At 47.8% G+C, this 25,045-nt stretch overlaps 3 protein-coding genes across 4 annotated transcripts in view; 2 read left to right on the top strand and 1 right to left on the bottom strand.

Annotated features, from left to right (window-relative positions):
• Pofut1 (protein O-fucosyltransferase 1) overlaps positions 1-5,191 on the bottom strand; it is a 28,042-nt gene extending 22,851 nt beyond the window's left edge. The window contains exons 1-2 of the mRNA XM_021155366.2: positions 5,009-5,191; positions 2,959-3,080 (exon numbers count right to left, since the gene is read on the bottom strand). Coding sequence (XP_021011025.1) covers positions 2,959-3,080; positions 5,009-5,153 — 267 coding nt within the window. The 5' untranslated portion in view covers positions 5,154-5,191. The remainder of the gene's footprint in view (positions 1-2,958; positions 3,081-5,008) is intronic.
• A 122-nt stretch (positions 5,192-5,313) lies between these two features.
• On the top strand, positions 5,314-18,804 carry Plagl2 (PLAG1 like zinc finger 2). Of its 2 annotated transcripts, XM_029474217.1 has the most exons (4): positions 5,399-5,464; positions 6,864-8,889; positions 8,982-10,948; positions 13,853-18,804. In XM_029474217.1, the coding sequence occupies exons 3-4, from the start codon at positions 10,689-10,691 to the stop codon at positions 15,081-15,083; spliced, it is 1,491 nt and encodes a 496-aa protein (XP_029330077.1). In that variant the 5' UTR covers positions 5,399-5,464; positions 6,864-8,889; positions 8,982-10,688; the 3' UTR covers positions 15,084-18,804. The 2 variants fall into 2 exon arrangements, with proteins under 2 accessions (XP_021012111.1, XP_029330077.1); XM_021156452.2 differs by lacking the exon at positions 6,864-8,889 and having other exon boundaries at positions 5,314-5,464; positions 10,576-10,948.
• A 2,303-nt stretch (positions 18,805-21,107) lies between these two features.
• On the top strand, positions 21,108-24,152 carry LOC110290552 (putative testis-specific Y-encoded-like protein 3). The gene has a single exon (XM_029474218.1). It carries the CDS (start codon positions 21,227-21,229, stop codon positions 22,229-22,231), a length of 1,005 nt encoding a protein of 334 aa, XP_029330078.1. The 5' UTR covers positions 21,108-21,226; the 3' UTR covers positions 22,232-24,152.
• Positions 24,153-25,045: the final 893 nt, after the last annotated feature.

Here is a 25,045-nt window from a genome sequence, read left to right as displayed (position 1 = left end):
AGCAGAGGGATGGGGGAGGGAATAGGAGATTTTCAGGGGTATAGAGGACTTTTGGGATAGCATTGGAAATGTAAATGAAGAAAATATCTAATTTAAAAAATGAAATTAAAAAAAAAAGAATCTCTGGTGTTCAAAATGCCTGATGCTCTACAGATCATTGGAACAAATGTAGAAAGCTAAGCCGTCTGTACAAGGCTAATAGCAGAAGTGGCAGCTTTGGAGCAGCTACTTGGGGCCCAATCCCCCAGGATGACATGCTCCGGTGCTTTCTACAGGAGATGTGGACAACAACACTCAGTGACTTAGTGAAGCCCAGGGAAGAAGCAGGGGTCATATCACACAGTTCATGGGGACTTCCAGGAGAGAGAGCAGGGTTAGCACACGCCTCATTGACTTTACCTACAATGCTTTGGTTTTTTTCCTAATAGAAAAGCATGCTGGCTCCTTTACTCAGCAGGACTTCCCAAGGCCTCTGCTATGCTAATGTCCACTCTCAAGCTAAATGTTTCAGAGCATGGGAATGGAGAACAGCATTTCTGAAACCAAACAGGAACTTTTTAAGAGACATGGTCACACTATACAGCCCTAGCTAGCCTGGTACTTGTTTGTAATTCCAACTGGCCTCACAAGTGCTAGACTTAGAGGCCTTCATTACCACCTGGCAAGGTTTGCCTTTTTTTTGGGGGGGGGGGAGACTTTATATGCTAACAGAGGAGAGAATGCACTGATTAAGATAGAAGAGGGAAGGGAATTATGGGGCTACTATAATGATCCTTCAATCTCCTCATGAGTGCATTACTTATTCACTTAGGTTTCTTTTTAAAAATGTTTGGAGATATTCCCATGTAGCCCAGGTTGGACTTAAGCTCAAAGCAATCTTCCTACCTGAGCCTCCCCAGTGCCAGAACTACAGGCATAAGTCACCACACCTAGCTTATTAAATGTGCACTTAATATGTACCTCTCACATATCTAAGTGAGGGATGAAACAGTCCAGACAGGTACAAGATGCTGAAGAAGGTAGAACTGGGGCTTTGAGAGCCTAGATTTCATCCTGAAATCTAGGGTCCCAGCCTGGTGCCCAGGTTAATAGAGATGAGATATACTGGGGCTGGAACTGCAGACACAGGTTTGTGGGCAAAGTTATTGAGTTCAGTTCCAGCTTTCTGAATCTGAGATATATGTGACAACTAAGCAGACCTGAGTGTATAAAAGTGTGACACAGTGTATGGTCAGAGAAGAATCTGTACCAGAGGTGTACTGGAGGTTTAATGAGAACAGTGAAAGCCATGTCGGTCAACAGGAGCCCACAGAAATGCAAGGTAAAGGTACCAACGGCAGCTACCGGTCACCAAGTGCTGACGTGGTGCCAGGCGCCGTGCACTCAGCCTTTTACAAGGACAGGCTTGGCTGACTCACCTGAGCCACAGAGCTAATACCAAGCAGAGGGAGGACGTGCACCAGCAGAACTCCAGGTGAAGAGAGGAGCCCCTAAGCAAGGCACAAAAATGTGGCTATGTCCTGGAAGCCAGGGGAGAAGAGAAGTTTAGGAAAAGGAAAGGCTTACAGGACCATGAACCATTGGGTGGTCAAGTAAGATACAGCTTGAGAAATGAACCCTGATTTAGCTATTTTGGGGTCCTTGGTGACCTCAGTGAGAACAGTTATGACAGGAAAGAGAAGCTCACTTGAAACGGGCTAATACACCCACAGGAAGCAAAGAAGTGGAGACTCACTATGACAACTGGATGAGAGGGCAAGGATATAGCAAGCCAGCAAGCCAGCCAGCCAGCAATACCTAAATCTATCAGTGAAGCTCAACAAGTCAGATCCAAGGTTGCCGGAAGCTAAGGAACTTCCTGTGTGCTGGATTCTATATACTCCGGAGCTCAGCTGATTTTAAGAGGAAGGTGTGAGGCACAGTCAGGGAATTGACTGTCTGTAACCTCTGTTCAGTTCTCACCATGAGAGGTAGCCAATCATCACAGGTTATTGTAAAGATGAGGAAACTGAGGCACAGAAAGCTAAGTAGTTTGCTATGCAATTAGGGAGTGGCTAAGTTACACTGCAGTCTAGGTTTCAGCTTCTATCAATAAGCTTTTCCGGGCCAGGGGTACAGATTTGTGGTAGAGCATTTCCCTAGGATTTATAAAACCTGGACCCAATCCATAGCACTGCGGGGAGGGGAAAGCGTCTCCAAAAAGAGAAATACATGAAAGGAGAAATTACATTTATGCAAAAAGAGGCATTGGAGTGAAATACAATGTTTTGTTCACGCTAAGTACAACTTTGCTAACTACTTACTTTTAAAATCAATTCATTAAATATTAATTTCCTACATGCAGGTCTCCGGGGACACAGTGAACAAATGGAACACAGGGCTATTGGAAGACACAAGGAATAAGCTAATATCAGAGGCTGCACATCATGCCCAGGGAGCCCCTTGATGGGAGTAGGCAGCACAGGAGCCACGCTGCTATCCAGGTTGGTGGCCTCCGGTATACTATTAACTAGCCCATGCCTTAGCCTCCCTTTTAAAGTTGATAGTAGCACTTGTCACCTATTACTGACCAATATATCTATAAGGTAAGGTGAATTGGGACTGGAAATGGGGGCTTTGGTTTCAAGATACAATCTCTTAAAGTAGACAGCCTTGGGGTTCAATTCAAGATCTACTATCCACAGGCTGTGCAGTCTTTGGCAAGTTACCTCTCCTCTCTAAACCTTGGTTTCCTCGAGGATTAGCTATAGGAAAGATGAGCTAACTCTCATCTAGCGTTCAAACAATGCGGGTACATGACAGGTGTTCGGTTAAAAAAAAAAAAAGCTAGTTATTGCTATTTCTAGGTAGAGAAGAGGGCAACGCCAGATTGGAAGAAAACCCAGAGGCCTTGGAGTCAAGCAAGTCTGCAAGTGTGAGGAAGGATAGACAGGGGTCTAGGTCAGCAGAAATACTCACGTTGGTGAAAGGAGGCTTGTGATGTTGGTATTCAATCCATGGAGGTACAGCCAAGGTGCGGTTCAGCAGCTTCGCAAATGCCAGGGAGCCCAAGAAGTGATCAGCCTGGTTCCCAAAGCGCCCTGGAAATGGTACATTGTGGGTAGAGTGGCCTGGGGCCTACTGGCATGGTGTACGAAGGGCTCAGCAAAGATGTGCATTCAAGACTGGGGAAGGCCAAGGAACAGTGAGCTAGCAACACTGGCACAGGAGAGAAAGTCCAGACTTCCAGGTTTGACATCCGAGGGCCTGTAGGTCCTGGTCCTTCTGCCACTGCCCCTCCAGAGTCCATGCTGTTTCTCAAACATGTTATAATCATCCCCACTCTACCTGCCATCTTTGCCAGCAGTGTCCTCAGACCTGTCTCCACTCACTTGTACATGAAGGTGACCTTGATGTTTCATTTGCTAAGACACTTTAAACAACTCCTATCCATTTCTTTTACTCTCAGCATGGCATTGAGGTTTGTTTTGTTTTGTTTTTTGAGACAGGATCTGTATAGTCCTGGAACTTGTTTTGTAGACCAGTCTTGTCATTGAACTTGTGACAATCTTCCTGCATGCTACCTCCACCTCTTACATGCTAGAGTTACAGCTGTGAATCAGATTATGTATCTATGTAATACTAGGTATTTAACCTAGTATCTCTGACATGCTGGGTAAATTCTTTACATTTAGCTATAAACACTTCAGTCATTTATATGTCTGTTTTCATTTTCCAGCTTTTTGGATTGGCTGTCTATGCAGGCTCTGAATGCTTCAAACACAAAGGTCTATCTGGTTTTTTGTTTGGTTTGTTTTGCCAGAGTCTCACTTGTAGCTCTGGCTACTCTAGAATTTTCTATGTAGATCAGGCTGGCCTTAAACTCACAGAAATCCACCTGCCTCTCTGGCTTTTAGTGCTGAGATTAAAGTTGTATGCAAGCACATTTGGCTATCATCAATATGGCAGCCATTCACCCATTCCAGAAACATTGCAAGACCGAAATGTGCCAGGCACTGTGCTAGATGTTACAATATAAAATCCGAAGGCTAAGGTTTCTGTCCTCAAGGCATTCTGTTCTAATTCGGGTTAGGAGACACTAAACATGAAAAAAAATTCATTATGGTATATTTTGACAATTGCAAGGGAAAAAAATGAAAAGGTTTGGTGACAGGGAGACTCAGGAAATGACAAGTAGAGAGGTCAATGGAGTCTTCTTTGGTGACACGTATGTTGAGACTTCAAGGATGAGAAAGAGCAGAAATTAGAGGAAGGTGCTCCGAGAAGAATAGCTCATAGACCTTTACGTCTGTAAGAAACAGAAAGCCGGTTACTGTAGCTGTAGCCAGAGCGCCATGGGAGAAGGGGTGTGGAGAAGACCAGAGTGGAGCCAAATATTGCAAGGTCAGGTCATCAGATGATGGCCATGGTCAGGAATGCAAGCTACTCAAGGATTGAGAGAAGGGATGGATTATATAATGATGATCCACTACTGCATTTAAGTTGCATCCCTAAGCTTGGGAGGGTTCTTAGGAGTCCTTGGTTATCTTTTATTACCCCAGCTTGAATCATCTTGTACAAATTCTGCACGCACTTAAAAAACATTTTATTGTCTGTCTTCCTAAAATGAAGGATCCTATGAGATTTATCTGTTTCATTCACCACCAGCACAGAGAACAGCGCCTGGGACAAAAAAAAAAAAGGGGGGGGGCCATATAAATTCTTTGCTGAATGAATGCAAGAATTGCCACGAGACAGTGCGGGCAGGTCTTGTCCTACAAACTCCATTTACTGATCTGAGACTGATTAGACCTCGAGTGAGTCACTTAACTTGTCCCATCTGTCGAATGGCAAGTTGAACACCAATGGGTCCTCTGTACCCAGGCAAGTAGGGCAGGGAAGAGCACACGCCCTGCCCCTCTCTGGTGCTCTCTCCTGGACCTGAGAAGTCTCCGGGCGCCTCAGAGAAGTGGCTCCGCCTCCTCCGCCTCAGTTTCTCCGTTTAAGCAGAGAGTTCGGGAGGCCTTACCCATGCAGGGACAGTAGAGCAGGTAACCAGCCAGGTCCCAGGAGCCCGCTGACCGCCCGCGGAGCGGCAGCGGCAGCAACAGCAGCAGAAGCAGGAAAGACGCCCGCAGCAGCAGGTGTGGCGGTGCCCACGCGGCGGCGCCCATGTCGACGGCAGAGCCACAGAGTGCCACGGCCCGGAGGCGGGGAGGGGGTGGGAGGGAAGAAGAGGCGCGAGTGGCCGCCCCGCTCCCAGCGCTCCCCGCGCGCCGCCCGCGCGCCGGCTGGGCCTCTCTAGCCCGCGGGCGGGCGGGACCATAGAGAGCCCGCGGCACCGCCCCCTCCACGACCCGAGCGCCCGCTCGCGCGGCTCCCACAATGCACCGCACAATGGCCCGACCGCCGCCACTACCGGGGCCTGAGCGGGCCTGGCGGAGCCCGAGCGCGGCCCGGCCCGCAGCGCGGGGTCCCGAGCGCAGTGAGTGCCGGCGAGGGTCCTGGGGGATGGTGGGGAGCGGGGCGGGAGGCCGTCGCGCTGCGCCCACACGCCCGGCTCTCGGAGCGGCGGCGCCCCTCACTTCGGGCCGCCCAGCGCGGTCGCCCACACCCCTGAGTCGGGGCCCCCTCTGCGCTAGCCGGGCCCCCGATAGGCCCCGTAGTGACGAAAACGTTCCCCGGACCTCAGACCTGTGCCCAGGGGACCGGAACAAGCCTTTCAGGCTCCCTCCATTCCTAGACCTGGAAACTCAGCCTGAGGGTCCCCTAGTCTGAACCCCCCAGACTCCCTGGAGACCCAGATAACACGCAGCTAACCTTCCTCGGGATCGCGGTCTGGGGGGCATAGATAAGCTGCACCTGTTCCCACCCTCGGACACGCCTACCCCGACCCACATAACCTTCCTTTTCCTGCTCCAAATAGTCCGCTCTAAGCTCTTTCGTTTTCCAGACTTTCATAAACCTGCTTTCAGGCTTTTCTGCAGTACCTCGGGCCAAAGAACCCCAAATAAAGTCCTAGCTGAAGTTCCCTTCCCAGTGTTCATACTGTGGAAAGTTTAGGCATTTTCCTTCGGGAGGGTCCCATTTCTACACCCTTTTGAAATTCAGAGAACTCGCTCTTTCGACCTTTAGAATCTCCCTACCTCTTCCCCCATGGGGTCTCTTAGAGACTCAAATAACGTGCTCATACCGTGCATGCTTGCTCTTCCCATCTCAGATCCTATTAGACTTTTTAGACTTACTATTGAATTCCCGTCTCTCGTCTCCACTCTTCACATCCACCTTCCAATCGTGGGGAGAATTTAACATTTCACACTACAAAATAGGGTAGTCTATCCGCTGACCTAAGGGCCAGACTTCCTACAACTTCAGCCCCATGCTTCAGTCCAGCTTGGGACAGAGCGGGGTCGCGGGGGGGGGGGGGGGGGGGGGGGGGGGGGGGTGAGGGGGGGCGGTGGCGCGGTGGCGGGCCGTGTTCCTGGCTGCTGTTGGGAGTTGGGGCTTTCACCTGCAAGCATACCGACTCCTGGCTTGTGTGTTTTTCCACCTGTCAGCTTGGGGCTGTGATAAGTCTGGCCTTGGGTTTCTAACCCTCTCCTCTTGGGGGAAAGGCTGCTAAGTTGCGGAGGGGTGGTAGGTGAAAATGAGGCCCGAGTGAGTTGCAGCCATTTGCTCAAGGCCTCCCCAGGGGTGGGTGGCAGCGGGAATCTGAGGAAATAGGGAATCAAAGGGACTCCAAAGAGGCCCATCTACACTGACAGAAGAACTACCAGCCCGAGAGTAAATCCTACCCCTGTTAATCCTGTTTGATGTTTCTTGGAATGATGCAAGTCACTGAGACTCTCAGGCCTCCCTGTAATTTAATTCTCCCACCATTCCAGGGTGTTGTGTGTGCGCGCTGGCCTTGGGAAGTGGGCAGCTCTTCCCATTCCTCCGTTCCTTCTTACTGTTTTCCAGCCAGCCAGTATGCTTTTGGATTGGTTTCTGATGCCCAGGTCAGGGCCTGTTTTGTTTTCTTTTCCCCTTTAATGCTATTTATAATTTCCCAGTTGCTATTTTAAGTTCTTTTGAGGGTAGATTCCACCTCCAAGAACCTTTCTGGGTGTGTTTCCTCCTAGGCAGGTGTTGAATTGAGTTCTTCAGATCCCCAAGTAGCTCTTGGGCAGGAGGGATAAAAGCTATTTTAGGGTAGTCACTGAAGTGGAGCTGTTAATCCTCTGTGGGTCTCTTTAGTTAAGAACACTCAGAGATTAACCCTTTCTTTGCTGCAAAGCGAGCTGGCTAGCTTAACAGTATTTGATGGGAGAGTTGGGAAAATTGGACTGTGGCAGCAGAAGGTGTGAACATGCAACTCAGTATAAAGACCAAGATAATAGCTTTCTTTTGCTGGGTACTTAGAGTAGGCCAAACCCATAGCTGAGCTTTTTGCATACCTGACTAAAATAATCCTTACAACCAGACTGTGAGGTAAGTATTTTTAGCTTTACAGATGAGGAAACAGGCTAATAATGGAGAAAGAACGCAGTTTCTATAGAGATGATGTAACACCATAAAAACTATAGTTTCATCAGAGGGCAACCTACATCACAGCACTACAGACGACAGACAGGAGCTTCCAAAGGCCATACGATGTATTGAGCAAGCACTTTTACTTTGGGTATGGAGCTATAATAGAAGACGGTGTAGTAAAGTGGCCATCCTGGCAAAAGAAAATTCTGGCCCAGGAGGTAAAGAGCTTGTGTTTGTACTGAGAGTTAGCAGTGAGGGAAAAGAGGAAGGCTGAGTTCTGAGATGTTGGGAAGGGAAGGAAACTGACTTTGAGGCATGAGAAGTTAACACTAAGAGGGAGAAAGAAGCTATACTTAGCACTGTGAAGAGGGGCAGCAGAGATGTGGCCCTCATGGGTTCTGCATGTTCACATTTTATGTCACTCTCAATGGTACCTTTTCGCTTCGTCCTCTAGAAAACATTTACAAGTTAAGAGAATGAATCTCGTTTAGAAATTGAGAAGAGTGAGGTTCAGAGAAATGAAGTAACCTGCCTGTGGTTTCACAGCCAGTGAGTGGTGGCTCTTCTGATAGCAAGTCCAAGGTTCTTTCCGTGCTGCCTCCCCCTTCAGATCAGATGCCAGAAGATCCTAGGGCTGAAAATACACTGAGTTATACCAGTAACTGGGAGGGATTGTGTTTGTTTTATGGAAACAGGTTCTGTCAGCTTCTCCATAGCTACGGTTAGAGTGTGAGACCAGAAGAACAGCTTTGAAAGAGAAGCAAAATTCTTTCACAGTTTTGACAAGAAGTCTGAAGGAATAGTTCTGATTGTATGAGTCAAATCCAGGAGGTTTTCTGGATCAAAGAAGTATGCAGACAAAGGACACAAAGTGAGAGTGGATCCCTGAAAGGTCCCTAGGTAACATCAGCAACTGTGGCTGCTCAGCAGCCTGCTGGCCACTGATTGTAGGTAAAGATCTTGCTGTGCTTTTTCAGAGGCCAACAGGAGTAGGATGAAGGTGGTGGCTCCTTTCTTTTAAAGCTATAGCCTCATTAATGCTGATCAAGAGCACATGGTGCTTGCCTTCCTCCTCTGGTTCTAGCTGTATCCTCATGAGCTCTTCTTAGCCACTAGCAGCCTGTTTCCTAGAAGCCCATTACTCACTCTTTCAGTAGCAGCATGCTAAACTGCTGTGTCTTGTTTGTGCATGTTTAACAGAACAGATGAGGTGGACGTGTGGGAGGTGGGGATGTACCAGTCTCTTTCTGAGTTTGTGCGGAATTTCCAGAGTTAGGCTCCCCTCTCACATCAGCCAGGGTTATGTGACTTGATTTCCTCTAGCTGCCATTCCCAACTTCCAGAGGCTGAGATGCATTATTCGGATATGAAATTGGAGCAGAATTTGGCCTTTTGAAGGTAGGAGAAATTCTCTGTAAACTAGATGTGCATACTCAGAGCCCAGTCTACCCAGTTCCGAGGTATATAGTAATCGCTGTTATTATAAACAGGTAATTCCACCCTTGCATAGGATGGGGGAATTTGAACAATGGAAGCCAGCCATCAGAGGCCTTTGAGGTGTATAGGGAGCAGGCATATACCAGCATAACTAAAAGGCTCAAGTAAGTCTAGTTTTCAGTGATTCCTTTCCCTTGTGCGGATCTTTCTAGGCAAATCCCCACTTGTGATGGGGAAATGTTTGTCATACTACATTGCAATGTTTCTTCAACAAAAGGAATGGTTCCTGAACAGGATGTAGCTCATGTTATGATGAGCAAAGCTCTCTGGGGCATGAACCCGCTGATACTATCATCTCGTTCATGGCCAGTCTGTTGGATGAATGGTCTCTGTGAGCAGCAGGTGCTAATTAGCTGAGCAAGCATTCCATGGCCTACAGCTAGCTTGTGCAGTTGAAGCTCTCCCCAGATTCTTGTAACCAATTCCCAGATACACCATCATTGCTCTTTCACATGAAAAAGCCTCATATCTGAGTGTATGAGTTGTTGTCTCTGAGTTATTGTCAGGAAGGAGTAGTGTCACTATTGCTGTCTTCCTCTCCTTACCATACCATTTTTGGCAACAAGAGGAAGGGTCAGATTTCAAGTTTTGGCTCCTTTCTCTGGATGATGAAGAACCCAGTTTAAACTAGAACTTCTGGGTATATGAGTTAACCCCCTGAGAATCAACTCAAGTTTAATTAGTAGTTTACTCATCTAAAAGAAAGTTGAGATTCCTAATCTAGATGTTAGGTTATGGAAATGAAATAAATGCAGTACAATCCCTTAGAGAATCATTATCAGATGGAAAAGACTTAAATTCAAATCCAAGAATCAGTCTTTAGTAGAAAAAGTGCCTGTGTGCCCTCGGAGCCTGTAGGATGACCACTCAGCACTTTGAGTTTTTGTGGTTTAAAACAAAACAAACAACTGTGCCTTTGGTAAAGCTGGGCCTAGAGAACAAAGGATCTGAGAAGTGGTAGGAGGTCAGAGTGGGACCAGCACTAGTTTAGGGAAAATTCTGGGAAGCCACTGTTGCTTCCCCAGAAAGAACCTCCCAATGTCAGGGTTCTGCTAAGAAACATGTGGGACAGGGCCTGGCTCTTAGGTCTGAATTTCCTATTGAAGGGTTCTTACTCTGTTGCGTTTTGGATGCGTTATTGTTCCTTTAGCACCTCTGGTGAAGAGAATAGTAAAAAGCAGATAAAGGGACTGTGGTAAGGAGGAGGAAGAAAGCTACCTGAGCTTTGTGGAAAGGATATAGAAGTGAAGAGAAAGTGTGGTGTTTTGAGCTTTAGGTCCTCAGATTAGCTTGTCTCTTCTAGCCTAGAGTTCTAGTGATAACACCTGCTGAACCCTGGGAAGCACCAAGCACCCTTGTCAGCTTTATTGCATGGCTGCATTGACCTCCAGATATCATCATTACTTTTAGAAGTAGTGTTTGTTTTGTAAGGAAGGAAGCAGGTCAGGAAAGCAAGTGCTTGTTGGAAAGTCACACCACTTCTAAGTGGGAGGAGAGGGCTGGGTGCAGGCTTGGGAGCTGTCTGGAAGCAGAGCCTTTGTTCTCTTGGTATAGGGCTTCCTAACACCAGGTGCTCTGATGTTTCAGGTGAAGAGACTGTTTTCTGAAGGCTGCGTTGGAGGCTGTGACCGAGCAGAGAGCCCATGTGAACTGATGGGGAGGCTTTCTGAATAACATGGCCTTTTGCCATTAGCCTTGCCATGACCACATTTTTCACCAGCGTCCCTCCCTGGATTCAAGATGCAAAGCAGGAGGAGGAAGTGGGCTGGAAACTAGTTCCCAGGCCTCGGGGCCGGGAGGCAGAGAGTCAAGTGAAGTGCCAATGTGAAATCTCGGGGACACCATTCTCAAATGGGGAGAAGCTAAGGCCTCACAGCCTTCCCCATCCGGAGCAGAGACCATATAGCTGTCCTCAGCTGCACTGTGGCAAGGCTTTTGCCTCCAAGTACAAGCTGTATAGGTAGGTGACACTCCATTCCTCTTTCAGTTTCCAGGTTCCTGGAGCTCACAACCAGAGACTCCACTGAGAGTGAACGGTAAAGTTGTCCTGTGAGTATAGATGAACTCTGACCATTTGAAGTCACTCACTAAATAGTAATAGTGTTTAGTTGGGTATGGAGGCTCATGCCTAGAATCCTACACAAAGCTGAGGCAGAAGAATCGCATGAATTTAAAGCTAGCTTGGGTTACAGAATGAGACTTTGTTTAAAAACAAAACCAAAAACACCCAGGGCCTAATAGCTGACTTAGTGGGTAGGGGTGCTTGCTGCTAAGCCTGACAGTCTGAGGTCAGTCCCTGGATCTATATGATGGAAGGAGAGAATGAACTTCTGCAAGTTGTCTTCTGGCCTTAAACACATGTATGTACACACAAATGTGATTAAAAAAAATTTTTTTTTAAACAGCAAGCAAACAAAAATAGTGTTTGTCTGTTTTGAAACAGGAGTTCCTTGTGTGGCTCAAGTTAGCCTAGAATTCTAAAAGCTCCTGCCTCGTTCTCTCAAATAATGGTAATGTTTTTATTGAGACACTAGAATCTGATGAGTATAGTATAAAGCAACTACGAACAAATTAGACTGAACACTTTTCAGTATAGCTTTCTCCATTCCTGTCAGGCAGATTATCAGAATCTTCTGTTATTGAGAAGTTAGAAAGAAAAGAAGATCCTCTGGTCCAATCGGTTCATTTTAAAGGTGGGGCTCTCCTGCCTTAGCCAGGATCACAGAGTTTGTTGGTCCTGCATTGCTACTTCTGTTGACTCAGCCTGCTAATCAGATGATTGTTTCTGTCTCTGTAGAGTCCCTGCTGTTCTGTGGGGCAGCTCTTTTCCTGAAATTTGTAAGCCCAAGAACCCTTACTTAAAGTGAAAGAGAATGTGAAAGCCCTTGTTAAGGCAGATAAAAGCAGCTTTGCTAGGGAAAGGACCTGATCCCCTGCCTTTCCTGTACAGGAACCCACTTGCCCTGATCAAATGAGGTAGACTAACCTGGTGCATCTAGCCATTCATCTCTCTTATTATTTATTAATCTCCTGCTATGTACCAGGCACAGTGCTCATTGCTAGGGACAGAATAGTGAGCAAGAAGGATGAGGGTGTTTTTGTTTGTTTTTACACACAGGTAAAAGTATACTTTCTCAATAGTGGAGACAGACAGTAAACATGTAAATAAAATGAAATGACCACAGAAAGAGCCCTAGTTCCTCATCTGGAAAATAGTTGGTAGGAAGGAACCAAGATAGGCATCGGGTTATATAGAGGCCAGGATTGGCCTCGGGACAGTTGTGTGGACTTAAGAATGTGTTGATTCTGTGTGCTTCTAAGTCTTAGGGAACCCTGGTCAGGGACATCTTTTTGAACTTTCTTAGTGGTGGTCTGAGTACCAGTGGAAGCTGCCAGAAAATTCCTGGCCCAAGAGGCAAGAGCTCTGACAGACTTTACTTGTGATTTTTTTTTTCCCCCTACAAAATGAAGAAAATGATGGAGTTCTTTAGCACCACCTTTCACAGGAAGCCATCTTGTTGGCATGTCACAGGAGGTTGATAATAACCCTCATAAACATGAATGCACACATAACACAAGGTGCTATGTGCTATGAGGGGTCAGGGTTTACATACAGTGTCTGTCACTGACTGACTGATGGGTAGGGCGACCTGATGCTTCCTGCCCTTAACTAGAAAACAAGATTTATAACAGCTCACCCACAGCTTGGCAAACAGTGAGCCCTAAGGTCTTGGTGAGTTGATTCTTAATGTGTATGGAGCTATGAAGCCAGTTCCTGGGCTCCAAGCTGCTTTCCAACCAAACGGGAGCATTCACTAACAATAACTAACAATAGGAACTCAGCAGTTGAAATCATACAAATGGGCCCACAGTGAAAGATGCATTGTCCTCACACCCAACACTGCTGTTCCTTTCCCAAAGGTGGATTCATTTTTTATGAATCCTGTAGACATTCAAATGTGTATTCTCCTTTTGGTTTTCAAAAGGGATTGTATTACATGCACTGTTGAACTTCCTTTTTGACTTGGCCTCGTATATCTTGGGAACTTGTTCCAGATCAGGAAGTTTACATACATTTTGTATTTCACTTTTCCCTTTATTGTATCATTAAAGAAAAAAATTAAATGTAAACTTTTGAAGAGGAAATCATGCACATGACTCTGAATTCAAAAGGTATTAAAAGGCTCATAATGAAAGTTTTCCATCAAGTCCATTAATAAGCTGTCCCGTTCTCCCCCACCCCCTCAGGTTTCCAGCGATGTCAGGTTCTTATTTGTAAGCACACAAAGGCAACCATATTTTTATGTAGAGAATACCATTCTTTGTACACTATTCCTTTTTCCTCTCTGTTTCTAAGAAGCTTACTCTTTGAAGGTGCATATAAAGCTCACCTTTTAAACCCTGCAGTCACAGTACAGGCTTAGCAATTATGTAACCAGTTCCTAGTATACATTTAGATGGTTCATAATTTTTTTGCTACTAAGACCAGTGCTGCTGCTGGGCAGTGGTGACACACACCTTTAATCCCAGCACTCCGGAGGCAGAGGCAGGCAGATTTCTGAGTTCAAGGCCAGCCTGGTCTACAGAGTGAGTTCCAGGACAGCCAGGGCTACACAGAGAAACCCTGTCTCGAAAAACCAAAAAAAAAAAAAAAAACCAAAAATGACCAGTGCTGCTAAGAATAACGGTACATATATGATTTTAAAGAGATATTGATAGAATATCGCTAATACAGTATTCTGTTGCATTGCTTTATTGAAGATTTCACATGTAGTTTCCTGTTAATAGACATTTGGTTGTCTAGTTAGCTGTTTTAAACTTCCCCTCTTTCAGCTTTCTCTCCATGTTACATCCCTACCCACAGGCACATGGCCACCCACTCGGCCCAGAAACCCCACCAGTGTATGTACTGTGACAAGATGTTTCACCGAAAGGACCATCTGCGGAACCACTTGCAGACCCATGACCCCAACAAAGAGGCCCTCCACTGCTCTGAGTGTGGTAAGAATTATAATACAAAGCTGGGATACCGTCGTCACCTGGCCATGCATGCTGCCAGCAGTGGTGATCTCAGCTGCAAGGTGTGCCTGCAGACCTTTGAGAGTACCCAGGCCCTATTGGAGCACCTGAAGGCTCACTCACGCCGGGTAGCAGGAGGTGCTAAGGAGAAGAAGCACCCCTGTGACCACTGTGACCGGCGGTTCTATACTCGGAAGGATGTTCGACGGCACCTAGTGGTGCACACAGGTCGTAAGGACTTCCTGTGTCAGTACTGTGCCCAGAGATTTGGCCGCAAGGATCACCTGACACGCCATGTCAAGAAGAGCCACTCACAGGAACTGCTCAAGATCAAGACAGAGCCGGTGGATATGTTAGGCTTACTCAGCTGTAGCTCGACAGTCAGTGTAAAGGAAGAGCTGAGCCCTGTGCTTTGCATGGCCTCTCGGGACGTGATGGGGGCTAAGGCCTTTCCTGGCATGTTGCCCATGGGTATGTATGGTGCCCACATCCCTACCATGCCCAGTGCGGGCATGCCACACTCCCTGGTGCACAACACACTGCCCATGGGTATGAGTTACCCTCTGGAATCTTCTCCTATCTCCTCCTCAGCTCAGCTCCCTCCAAAATACCAGCTTGGATCTACCTCATACTTGCCCGACAAACTGCCCAAAGTGGAGGTGGATAGTTTTCTGGCAGAGCTTCCTGGAAGCCTGTCTCTCTCCTCGGCTGAACCTCAGCCCGCCTCACCTCAGCCGGCGGCAGCTGCAGCCCTCCTGGATGAAGCACTGCTCGCCAAGAGTCCCGCCAACCTCTCCGAGGCCCTCTGCGCTGCTAATGTGGACTTTTCCCACTTACTGGGCTTTCTTCCGCTCAACCTACCCCCATGTAACCCACCTGGGGCCACAGGAGGCTTGGTTATGGGCTACTCCCAAGCTGAGGCACAGCCTTTGCTCACCACTTTGCAGGCTCAGCCTCAAGATTCCGCTGGAGCTGGGGGACCTCTGAACTTTGGGCCTCTGCACTCCTTACCTCCTGTCTTCACCTCTGGCCTGAGTACCACCACCCTGCCTCGTTTCCACCAAGCATTCCAGTAGCCCCTATGAAGGTCCCCCAACTCAGTTTTTTGCTTCTGCCAGGGAGCCTAAGTACCCACCCCGTCCACCTCCCCCATGAAGGCAGCTGAGCTTTCAGAGCTGGGTTCAAAAAGAAAATTCTAGTGTCTATATGGAGCACTTGGTTTGGGGGTTCAGGCTCCAGGATCAATTTAGAGGGATCCTTGAACCCAGCCCCGTGAACAATCTATCATAGGACTTTCAGGTATTTTTACTTTTATTTTTTGATCTGAACTGGGAGCTATATTTAGTCCTCTGCCTCTCCAAAGCATCAGAACCACCTTCAGTCTGGAGAAGGGGAAGCCTCTTGGAGACAGAGGGTTTCACCTTATATGACCTCAAGAGAAATAGCCTAAGAAGCCCGCCTTCTGGTCCCAATCTGCAGACCCTCCAGCAGTTGGCTGTTGAGTCCCTGCTGTGGAAGTTCTCTTGACTATCACCTGCTTCCAGCTACCAGACAAGAAAGACGGCCTCTGTTCTTAACCATCCCGCCCCACACCACCCACAGCTCCCCTTCAGTCAGTGTTGTCCAGCAACGGTACCGTTTACACATTCACCTCCGACACACCATTTCACCTCCCTCGCCACACTGTTAGCCTTAGAGTGATTGCAGTGAACACTGTTTACACACCGTGAATCCATTCCCACCAGTCCATTTCAGTTGCCACCAGCCTGAACCACTCGGTACCTGGTGTTAACTGGAGCCCTGTTTACAAGGCGGAGTCGGGTCTTGCTGACTTCTCTTCACTTGAGGTCACATTTTTCCCCCGTGGGGAAATAAACTGACTTTGGACTGCTTCAGTTTCTGCCATCTTCCATGACTGCTTCTATTCCTGCCTTTCATGGCAGTGTCCACAGGAGATAGGCAAGAAGATTGGAGCAGCTTTCTCACAGGTCTGCAATTTGGATTTTCTCCAAGTACATCATGACACCTTCGTCCTCCTGAACTGGAGAGGGGAAGAAATGAAAGGCATCCCGTATCAACCATTTCCTCAGCCCCTGACCCCACCCTGGACATCATGAGCAGTTTTTCGTCTTGGCAGGAGGGGTTCTGGGGTTCGGGCTGGATAGCAGAGGAGAGGGATGAGCCCTGCGTTTATTTCCCTTCTGCTCGTCCTTTTCCAGGACGCAATGGAACTGTCTGAAGAAGAGTTTCTAGAAAGTTAGGATTGGGCAGATAGTTGAGTCCTAATCTATCAAATCATTGTTGCCTCTCATACCAAAATGTTCTTACCCACTGTCCTCCCCCTTCTCTGCTTCGCAGTCCCCATGGACTCTGGGCATGGTGCACTGTCGTCTTTGCTCTTCATTGAGGACCTTCCACCCACCATGGTCCCCTCAGTTGCACCTAGTGTCTAGCAATGTCTCTTGCAAGAAATTACTAATTCTTCTGTTGACTTGGAGCTCGCTGCCACAGACAGCACAGCCCTTGCCCAGAAGCAGCTGAATAATTCCTAACCCATTTCATCTCGGTTCTGTATGGGTTTTTCCCATGCATGGAAGGGAGGCAGCTCAGGGACCACCATTGTGGAACCTTTTGAGACCTCTCTGATTCAGAAACACACTTCTACCTCTTTACTGTTAACTCCTACAGATGTAGCCAGCAGCCTGGGCACTTGTGTTAGTGGTGCCGTTTGCTGGCTTCTCCACTAGGGTTTCAGGACAGACTACCTAGGAACTGCCTCAATCTCCCACCAGTTCTTCCCTGCCCCTCCCTTCTGTCTAGATTCACTTCAGTTTATTGTTGGGAACTGTGCAGGTCCAAGACCTGGACTCCTGCTTCAGCCCAGGCCAGTACTCCTTATCTGAGGTGAAAGCCTTCAGTTTAGCTCCCTGGCCCTTGTGTGGAAGCAATGTGGAGTGAATGAGCATATTTTGGTTTAAGCAAGGTAGCTTGGAATACCTTTTTAAAAAAACAACTGGATATAAATATGTCTGACAGGATTAGAATCAGACTATGTGATTTGCTTGTAAAGATTAGTTTCAGTGAGTCCCAGGGACTAATTAAGGTTTATTTTTAAAAGCGTCTGCCTTGGTGCGCAACCACCTGCATGCTATGCATGCTGTTGGGACTCGTATTACAGGGAATGGCATTGAGAAGCCAAGTGGGACTCACTGCTGCCATTCTCCTTGTGCTTGGTCTTCACTAGACCCCGGCCCCCTCTACCCTTCTTACCACCTCCCTATAGCCTCAGCTTCAGAAGCCAGTAGCCTCCAGCCACAGAGTATAGTGTTGTGGGCTGTTTGAGAAGACCTGTCCTCCTGAGCTGCTCCTTCCCGTGGTGCTCACAGACCAGCAGAGCACCTATTGTAGATCTTGTTCCACCTCTAATCTTTCCTCGTTGTCTGTTCTTATGTATCCTTCAGTTTTCCCACTTCTCAGTGTCTTCACTCTAAGGACTTTTCCTGTCACTGTGAACTTTGCTGGTTATCTGCCTTCAGTTTTTGGACCACAAACCACCCTGCAGCTTCTTAAACCTTTACCCAACCTACCACCCAAAAGAGCCTTTTGGCCAGTTGTTAAAAGGACAGGAATGATTTTATTCTGTACTTGGAGCCCAAACTCATTAAGGTACCCTTTATGAGGCCAAGAGAGCCAGAGGGGCATGTGCCCAGGACAGGAGCCATGGCATGTGGCACAGACCAATCAGGGACCAGAAAAGAATGATGTCCCTTTCCTTGCCATGTCCTTGAGCCTGTCAGTAATGAACTGGCTGCAAGGGGACACACCTCTCAGCCTGCACAGCAGCTTGTCAGAGTGAGAACTGTCCTGGGGCCAGAGACTAACATGCCCAGGTGGTGTCGGCTCAGAGGATCCTAGCACCATCTTAAGCAGGTGGGAGGCAGGGAAGGGTGCACCAGCGTGTCTTTCCCCGACTTTACATGGTATTTTGTTAATGCAAATCCGGGAAGCAGGTGTGATTGCTTTTTGCTCGTAGATATTGTCCTAAGTTGAAATCCCCTAAATCTCCCTTACTAGCCTTTAAGTTCCCCCTTCCCTTTTTGGTAGCTGTTTTCTCTACCCCTTCTCCATAATTAAAAAAACAAAAAACAGAAAAACAAACAAAAAAAAAGTTGTATTATACAGGATCAATATTTTGCTTTTTAACAAGGATATTTATGTAATAAGAAACTTTGCCTTAGGTAGGTGTTGGCCAGAAAAGTCCAGATTTCTCTGTGACCTCACCCTGGCCTCTCCTGGAGCTCTGAACCTGCTGTGGAAGGAAGTGGCTGTGACTTTAACCACTGGAGAGTGGAGTGTGTGGTGTGGAGAGGGTGTTCACTGTGTAATCTTGGGCTGTGTGGAGTTGTTCTTATCACCTTGCTTCAGATGTTACTTTGGCGTCCTCCACCAGTTCTCCATGTGCACCTCTGCATGGCCGGCACTAGAATCCCTGAACACTACTTCACACCTCCCCCACTGCCAGCTGGTTGACGCTCTAGAGCCACTCTTTCTTAATGCCAGATTATTTAAAGAAAAATACAAGACAAAAACCTTCTAGCACTTTGTAAACACAGTGAATAACCTCTTGGAGTATTTTTGGCTTTATATAAAACAAGGTTTTTAATTGTAAAATATAAGTGCCATTAGAAAATGCACAGGGCATATCTTTGTTAAAGTAGATTTTTTCAATGTTTTACAGAATTAATTTTCAAAAAAAAGTTTTTATAATGAAGTTGTTTATTAAAAACTTCTGAATGATGTGCTTTGCAGTTTTGAACTTGTTTATTTGGGAAGGGTTGCAGTGAGCCAGAAATTGTGAAGAATGGCAATCTGTAGGCATCTTGAGCATCCAAAGTGATACCAGTGAGGGTATGGCAGACAGTGGGTCTTGACTGAATGTTTTTGAGGTAAGTGGCTTCATTGTGCCAATTCATATTGGGTGTGAGTGTCAGAAAACCCAGATCAAACAGCCTTTAAGCACTGAAGTGTTATGTAACTGAAAATGGCAGAGGTAGTCCAGTCTCCACACTTGATTTTTGTTTGTTTGTTTGTTTGTTTTCGAGACAGGGTTTCTCTGTGTAGTCCTGGCTGTCTTGGAACTCACTCTGTAGACCAGGCTGGAGTTCGAGGCCAGCCTGTTCTACAAAGTGAGTTTCAGGACAGCCAGGGCTATACAGAGAAACCCTGTCTCCAAAAAACCAAAAGGAAAAAAAAAAAGAAATCTGCTTGCCTCTGCCTCCTAAGTGCTGGCACACTTGTTTTGATATAGAGTCTCACATGTACTTGATCTCAGCACTCTTGGTTCTTTGCCCTCTCTTTTCTGGTTGTGACTGTTCTCAGGCCATACAAAGGCTCTCCTTTAGTGTCTAGGGGTGAGTGGTGATTATAGATGACTTCTTCATGCAGTTCTGACAGGAAGAGAACCCTTTTCAGGCTCCCCAAGCTGTACATGTTTTGATGGCAAGGGCCCAGCTTTACAAATCTGTGCTCAAACTCTGCTTCCAGGCTGATGTAGGCTCACCTAACACTATTGCTAGGCCTGTCTCTTAACAAGTCATCATCTCAGGCCCCACCCTTTGCACTGAGATTTTCCAATCTAGGAGATGGGAGCCACTGTCAAAGTCAGATGGCTATTTGGGAGTCGTAGCCCTAGAGACTGTGGGGCTAGAAAGAATCAGTGTGCAGGTGTTTGGTACCCAAAGGCAGAGAGAGGGCTGATCTTTAATTTCACCCTCCCCCTTGATAAATGTCCACTGTCCACCACAGTGGGTCAGAATCCCAGTTAGAGTTTTCTACTTTATACTCTAGATGGTGTATGTCCTATGAGAGGTCTAGGGGTTTCAGATGAGGGAGCTGTGTTCACTTTTGATGAGAAAGGCAGGAACATTTAGGCAGAATTATACTTTCCAGGTACTGACCTTCACCACAAGTTTGAGGGCTGAGACTACAGGCATGTTACCACATTTGGATTGTGGAGTGCAGTGGCAGTTACATCCTAGCTCTTGGGCAATTCCAGACACAGGCCCTGACGAGAGGAGCTCTTTTAAAATGAAACAAAACAAGGAGAGTGTCCCTGTCCTAGTTGCTTAGTTAAAATAGTAACCAAAACCAGCTTGGGAGTGAGAGGGTTTATTTCATCATACAGGTTACAATTTATCATTGGGGACTTGGTTCTGGAAACTGGACAAGGGGATGAGAATGAAGAAAGGACAGATACGTGCATGAAAAACTAGGATTAGTGTGGCACTCCCTCTGCTGAAGCCAATCCAGCTGCAGCAATTGGAACCTCCGTGCATTTTATTAGGTATAACGTGAGAAGGAAGGGTTAGTGTTGATAGTCTCTCTGGGCAAGCAGTCTCAAGTCTCAAGCTGTAAACATCTGGGGGGTACAAGCTGCAGTTAATGCTTTCTGTCCACTTACCAGCATTCCCAGGAGCACAGGACCAGAGGAAGGCTTTGGCAGTTTGTAAATCTGAGGCATTGATCCTTATCAGTAATAAACATTTCATCAAGGCTTCCTCTGCTCCTCACAGCCTTCAGATACCTTTCTTACACAGCCCAGGCCACCAGACCAGGGATGGCACTACCCACAGTGGGGCTGTGCCATCCTATATCAATTAGCAACCATGAAAGCACCCCATAAATGCTCACAGGTCAATACAATGGAGCAACTTTAGATTGTTCCTGGCCTCTCATCTTTCTAGGGCTTTTCCAGCAGCTTCATTGCCTGACAGTTACACTTATCTTTAGTTCCCAGTTTGAATATGGTAAGCCCTCTGCCTATGCCAGAATAATACATCCTGAACAAGACTGCACGTGTCCTATCTGCCAGCCCCAAAGCTGCAAAGAGCCAGGGAAGGAAAACAACCTACAACCACACCTGCTGAGTTGGGCCTGACTCCTAACGCCTGCCCTTTTCCTAATCTATACCAGCCCAGCATTTTTTTTTTTTCATCACCTGCCCTTCTAACCTGGAACCAGTTCTGTTTGACTCGGGTGGTCTCATCTTCCCTCTCCTGCAGTGGAGGGACTCTAGCAAGTCACATCCGGCAGGGGGGTGCAAGGGGCGGAGCTCGCCCCGGAGAGGAGACCCTGCCTGCCGCCAGCATCTCTACTGCCGCGACATACTACAATCCTGCAGGTGCTCTCCTGGCCGCTCCAGCCAGACACTCAGTAGGTGATGGCGGGGGAGGGGATCGGGGTTCTGGAGGCGACCATGTGCCTGCCGCCCATACAAGAGCGGGATGCACACCTGGCCTGGTCCCGTGTCCCCGGAGCTGAGCGGCTTAGGCCCAGCAACCCCGCAGCCAGCCCTGCAACCGCACCGCCTTCCCCAGAAAACACTGGAGAGAACTCTGCCTCCCGCGTTCTGAACCTGGATGGCTGCGAGAAGGGCTCGGGTACTGGGGTGGGGACCAAAGGAAAGGCTGAGGAAGTGACGACTGAGGAAGACTCTGTAGCCGCGGAGGAGCCTGCAGAGGTGGGGGAGAAGCTGGAGTGGGTCGCGGAAGCCCAGGAAAGCCTGAGGCCTCTGGACCTCAGGGCTCTTATCGTGGACCCTCTAGAGGCCATCCAGTGGGAGTTAGAGGCCATGAGTGCCCAGGCGGATGGGGCCCACCTGCAGCTGGTGCGCAGGTTTGGGAGGATGCGTCGGTTGCACCTGGCCCGTAGGAGCTTCATCATCCAAAATATTCCAGGCTTTTGGGTCACTGCCTTCCTGAACCACCCACAGCTATCAGCTATGATCAGCCCTAGGGATGAAGACATGCTTGGCTACCTGATGAATTTGGAGGTGAGGGAGCTCAGGCACTCCAGAACAGGTTGCAAGTTCAAGTTCCTGTTTGAGAGCAACCCTTACTTCCGAAATGAGGTGATAGTGAAGGAGTATGAGTGCAGAGCCTCAGGCCGTGTGGTGGCCATTGCTACTCGCATCCTCTGGCACCGAGGCCAGGAACCTCCGGCCTTGGTGCACAGGAACCGGGATACCGTGCGAAGCTTCTTCAGCTGGTTTTCACAGCATAGCCTCCTAGAAGCCGACAGGGTGGCCCAGATCATTAAAGATGACCTGTGGCCCAACCCTTTGCAATACTACTTGCTGGGGCAAAGGCCCTACAGAGCTAGACGAAGCCTTGCAAGGTGGTCAGCAGAGGCTCTGCCAAGGCCCTATGGGTTCCAGTCTGGCTAAGTCCTGCTCAGATACTTGGTGCTTACATAGGACTCCTGCTCTCTCCCTGCCAACCTGCCTATGTCTAGGCCAGTGCTTTGCTGTCTGCCTCCTCCTCTGTGACTTCTGAGTCCTTAGCGTGTTTGGTGGACTCGGGACCAAGGCTGTGATCTTCACGCTGTTCTATGTCATGTACTTCTCATACGCCACTGTACTTATAGCAGGCACCCAATGTTACAGATGTATACTGTCATCATGGCTGTGGCCTGGACCCACATGTAAAACATGGCCTTTCACTTACTTGCCACCACAACTGACAAGGCTTCACGAGGACCAGCTCCTGTTGGAGGCCTAGCTCTTCAAAGCTTGACAAGTGCTGACTGTCCCAAACTGAGGTGTGACACCTAAGATGAAGTGGGTGCATTTGGTCCTGATGGACAACCAGACTTGGATATCCCATGGCTCCAAGACCACAGACATTGCAGCTCCTACTGACTGGACTACTGAGGATCTGCAGCCTGGACAGCCAGGTGATGAGACATGGGCGGGGCCTAAGGCCGGAAGTACACTATTCCTGACCATGCTTCTCTCCTCATCCCATGCGTGCCCCTCCCATAGCCTGCTGTTGGCTTGTGAAGACCCGTGTTGTACCCTACCCATGCCTGGCCATTGCCTTTCTGAGGAGTTCTACCTTGTCTACCATCATCCCTGTTGCCTGCTGTCAGGGCTGGAAGGGTCAACTGTCAATGTCGTGAGCGCTCCTACTACCACAGAGATTATAGCAGGCTGGCATATCTGGGTGTGTGCTCAAGGCAGGAGCAAGGTTGGGAGTCCTTTATGAAGCCTCATTCCAAGACCTACACAGAACCCAGACCTCTTGTCAGCTTCTCCTACACCTACCTGTTTTTAAGCTGCCGGGTTGTAGGTCCCGAAGAAGGGAGGCTTCTGGCCACGGGGCTTGCTTCCACTGGCAGAGATATCACATGGCTTCCACTGGCATAGATATCACATGGCTTCCACTGGCAGAGATATCACATGGCTTTTAATGGAACAATGCTGAAACATAACTGAAGATGCTATTTGTTTCCCCAAATAGCTAAGGAGACCCGTTCTTGAATTTGCCTGTCTCTAGCGAGGAAGACTGAACTCTGAACTGCTGGTGTTCTCTGCCCCCTTTGCTCTGGTTTCTCTAGCGAGGCTTAGAATATCCAGAGTACCCAGTGTCGGGCTGGAGCAGGGATGGTTAATCATTTCATTTTACATTGTGTTCTTTTAAAGAAACTTTAGTCTCCCCTCCTCCTCTGCTCCTCTACCCCTTGTGGGTTCCTATAGATAAAAAGGCTAAACTGCCCTGCCCTCCAAGTCCCCCCCAGGTTGTCATCTCACGAAAGGCCTTGCTCTCTGCTCCCTAGGACATGGGGGCATAAAACAATGGAGATGGAGAACCCTCATCTCCCTTTCTTTTGATTCACCAATATATTTTGTAAATTAGAAGAGAAACATAATATTGCCATGTCTTGACTCTTTTCTGGTCCAGTAATGAGCTTGTGTGAGCAGGAAGTTAACGTGGTTTCCATTTTGTGCCTGTTGAGTAAGACCCATGCATCATCAACTTCTCTGCCTTTGCTGAAAAACTGAGCGCACAGGCCTGCTCACGTTGAGTTGAGGACATTTGTAAGGTACCTTTGCACCTTATAACTGCTCTGTACCGCTTGGGCATTTGTGACTGTTTACTGTTGTTATTAAGTTGTAGTCTGGCACTATAATTTTATCTTACAACCAGAGTTTGAATCCTGTGATTTTGCAGGACTTAAGGCTGGGCATTGTTACTGTGTTCTGTTTGAGTAACCCCCAGAGGTAACCCTGAAATGGATGGTCTTGATGCTTCTGGACCTCCTGAGTCCTATTCCAACTGACCTGTTTCCACATGGAGAAATGTTCTTTGTGCAGTCAGAAGAGGGTTTATCTCTGACATTTATGATAAAGAATAAAAACCTTCTGATCTGACAGAAAAATAATTTAGGTCATATTATTTCCTCTTCCAAAAGCCTCTGTTCATGAACAGGCAAGCAAAGGAACCTCCCAACCCTTATCACAAGTACCCAAGCCCTGCCTCTGCTGGTCCTTGTGCCTCCCCACACCTCTCAGCTCAATGGTTTCTCCCCCTCCCCCTGACACACACATGCACACATGTACACACAATGTCCCTTGTCATTCCTGAGATGCATCAGATGGGTTCCAGCACCTGCTCTTCCCCTTTCTGGAATTTTCCTTAAGCTACAAGTTTGGGTCCTTCCACTTATTCAAGTCTCAACTACTATTTCTTTGCAAGCCTTCTCTGCTCCCACCTTGGGAATTTTCTCTTTATTACACCTAACTCTGCAATGATGTTTTTCTGTCTTCTTCTCTTGCTCCCATGAATCAGGAGAACAGGGACCCATCCAGCTGCTGTTTAGCTCCTCTGGTTCACTGCTCAGCATCTCCCAATTACCAGCATGGATGAGTGACCTTATCCGAGGCTGCTAGAGGGCTGTGTGAGGTTCTGACGAGATAAAGAACAGGGCACAGCTCTTGCCCAAAGGACTGCAGTTGGGTGGAGAGGGGTGGAGTGATGAGGGGTGACTGTACAATTTGTCATCCCACTGGAATACATATGCAAGTGAAAAGTCACTCCTAGAAATCACCAGGACAAGAGCCCACACTGCCACATGATGCTCACTCCAAACAGAGGCCATAATTGAGTCCATAGCTGGCAGCTCACCCCACTGAAGCTGACAGGAAATGGAAGACTTCTCTGGTACAGAATTCTGAGGGTAGCCTGTTTGAATTTTTGAG

The sequence above is a fragment of the Mus caroli genome, chromosome 2 (genome assembly GCF_900094665.2).
Source record: "Mus caroli chromosome 2, CAROLI_EIJ_v1.1, whole genome shotgun sequence".
NCBI classification, from domain to species: Eukaryota; Metazoa; Chordata; class Mammalia; order Rodentia; family Muridae; genus Mus; species Mus caroli.
This window is presented reverse-complemented; position numbering and strand designations above follow the sequence as displayed.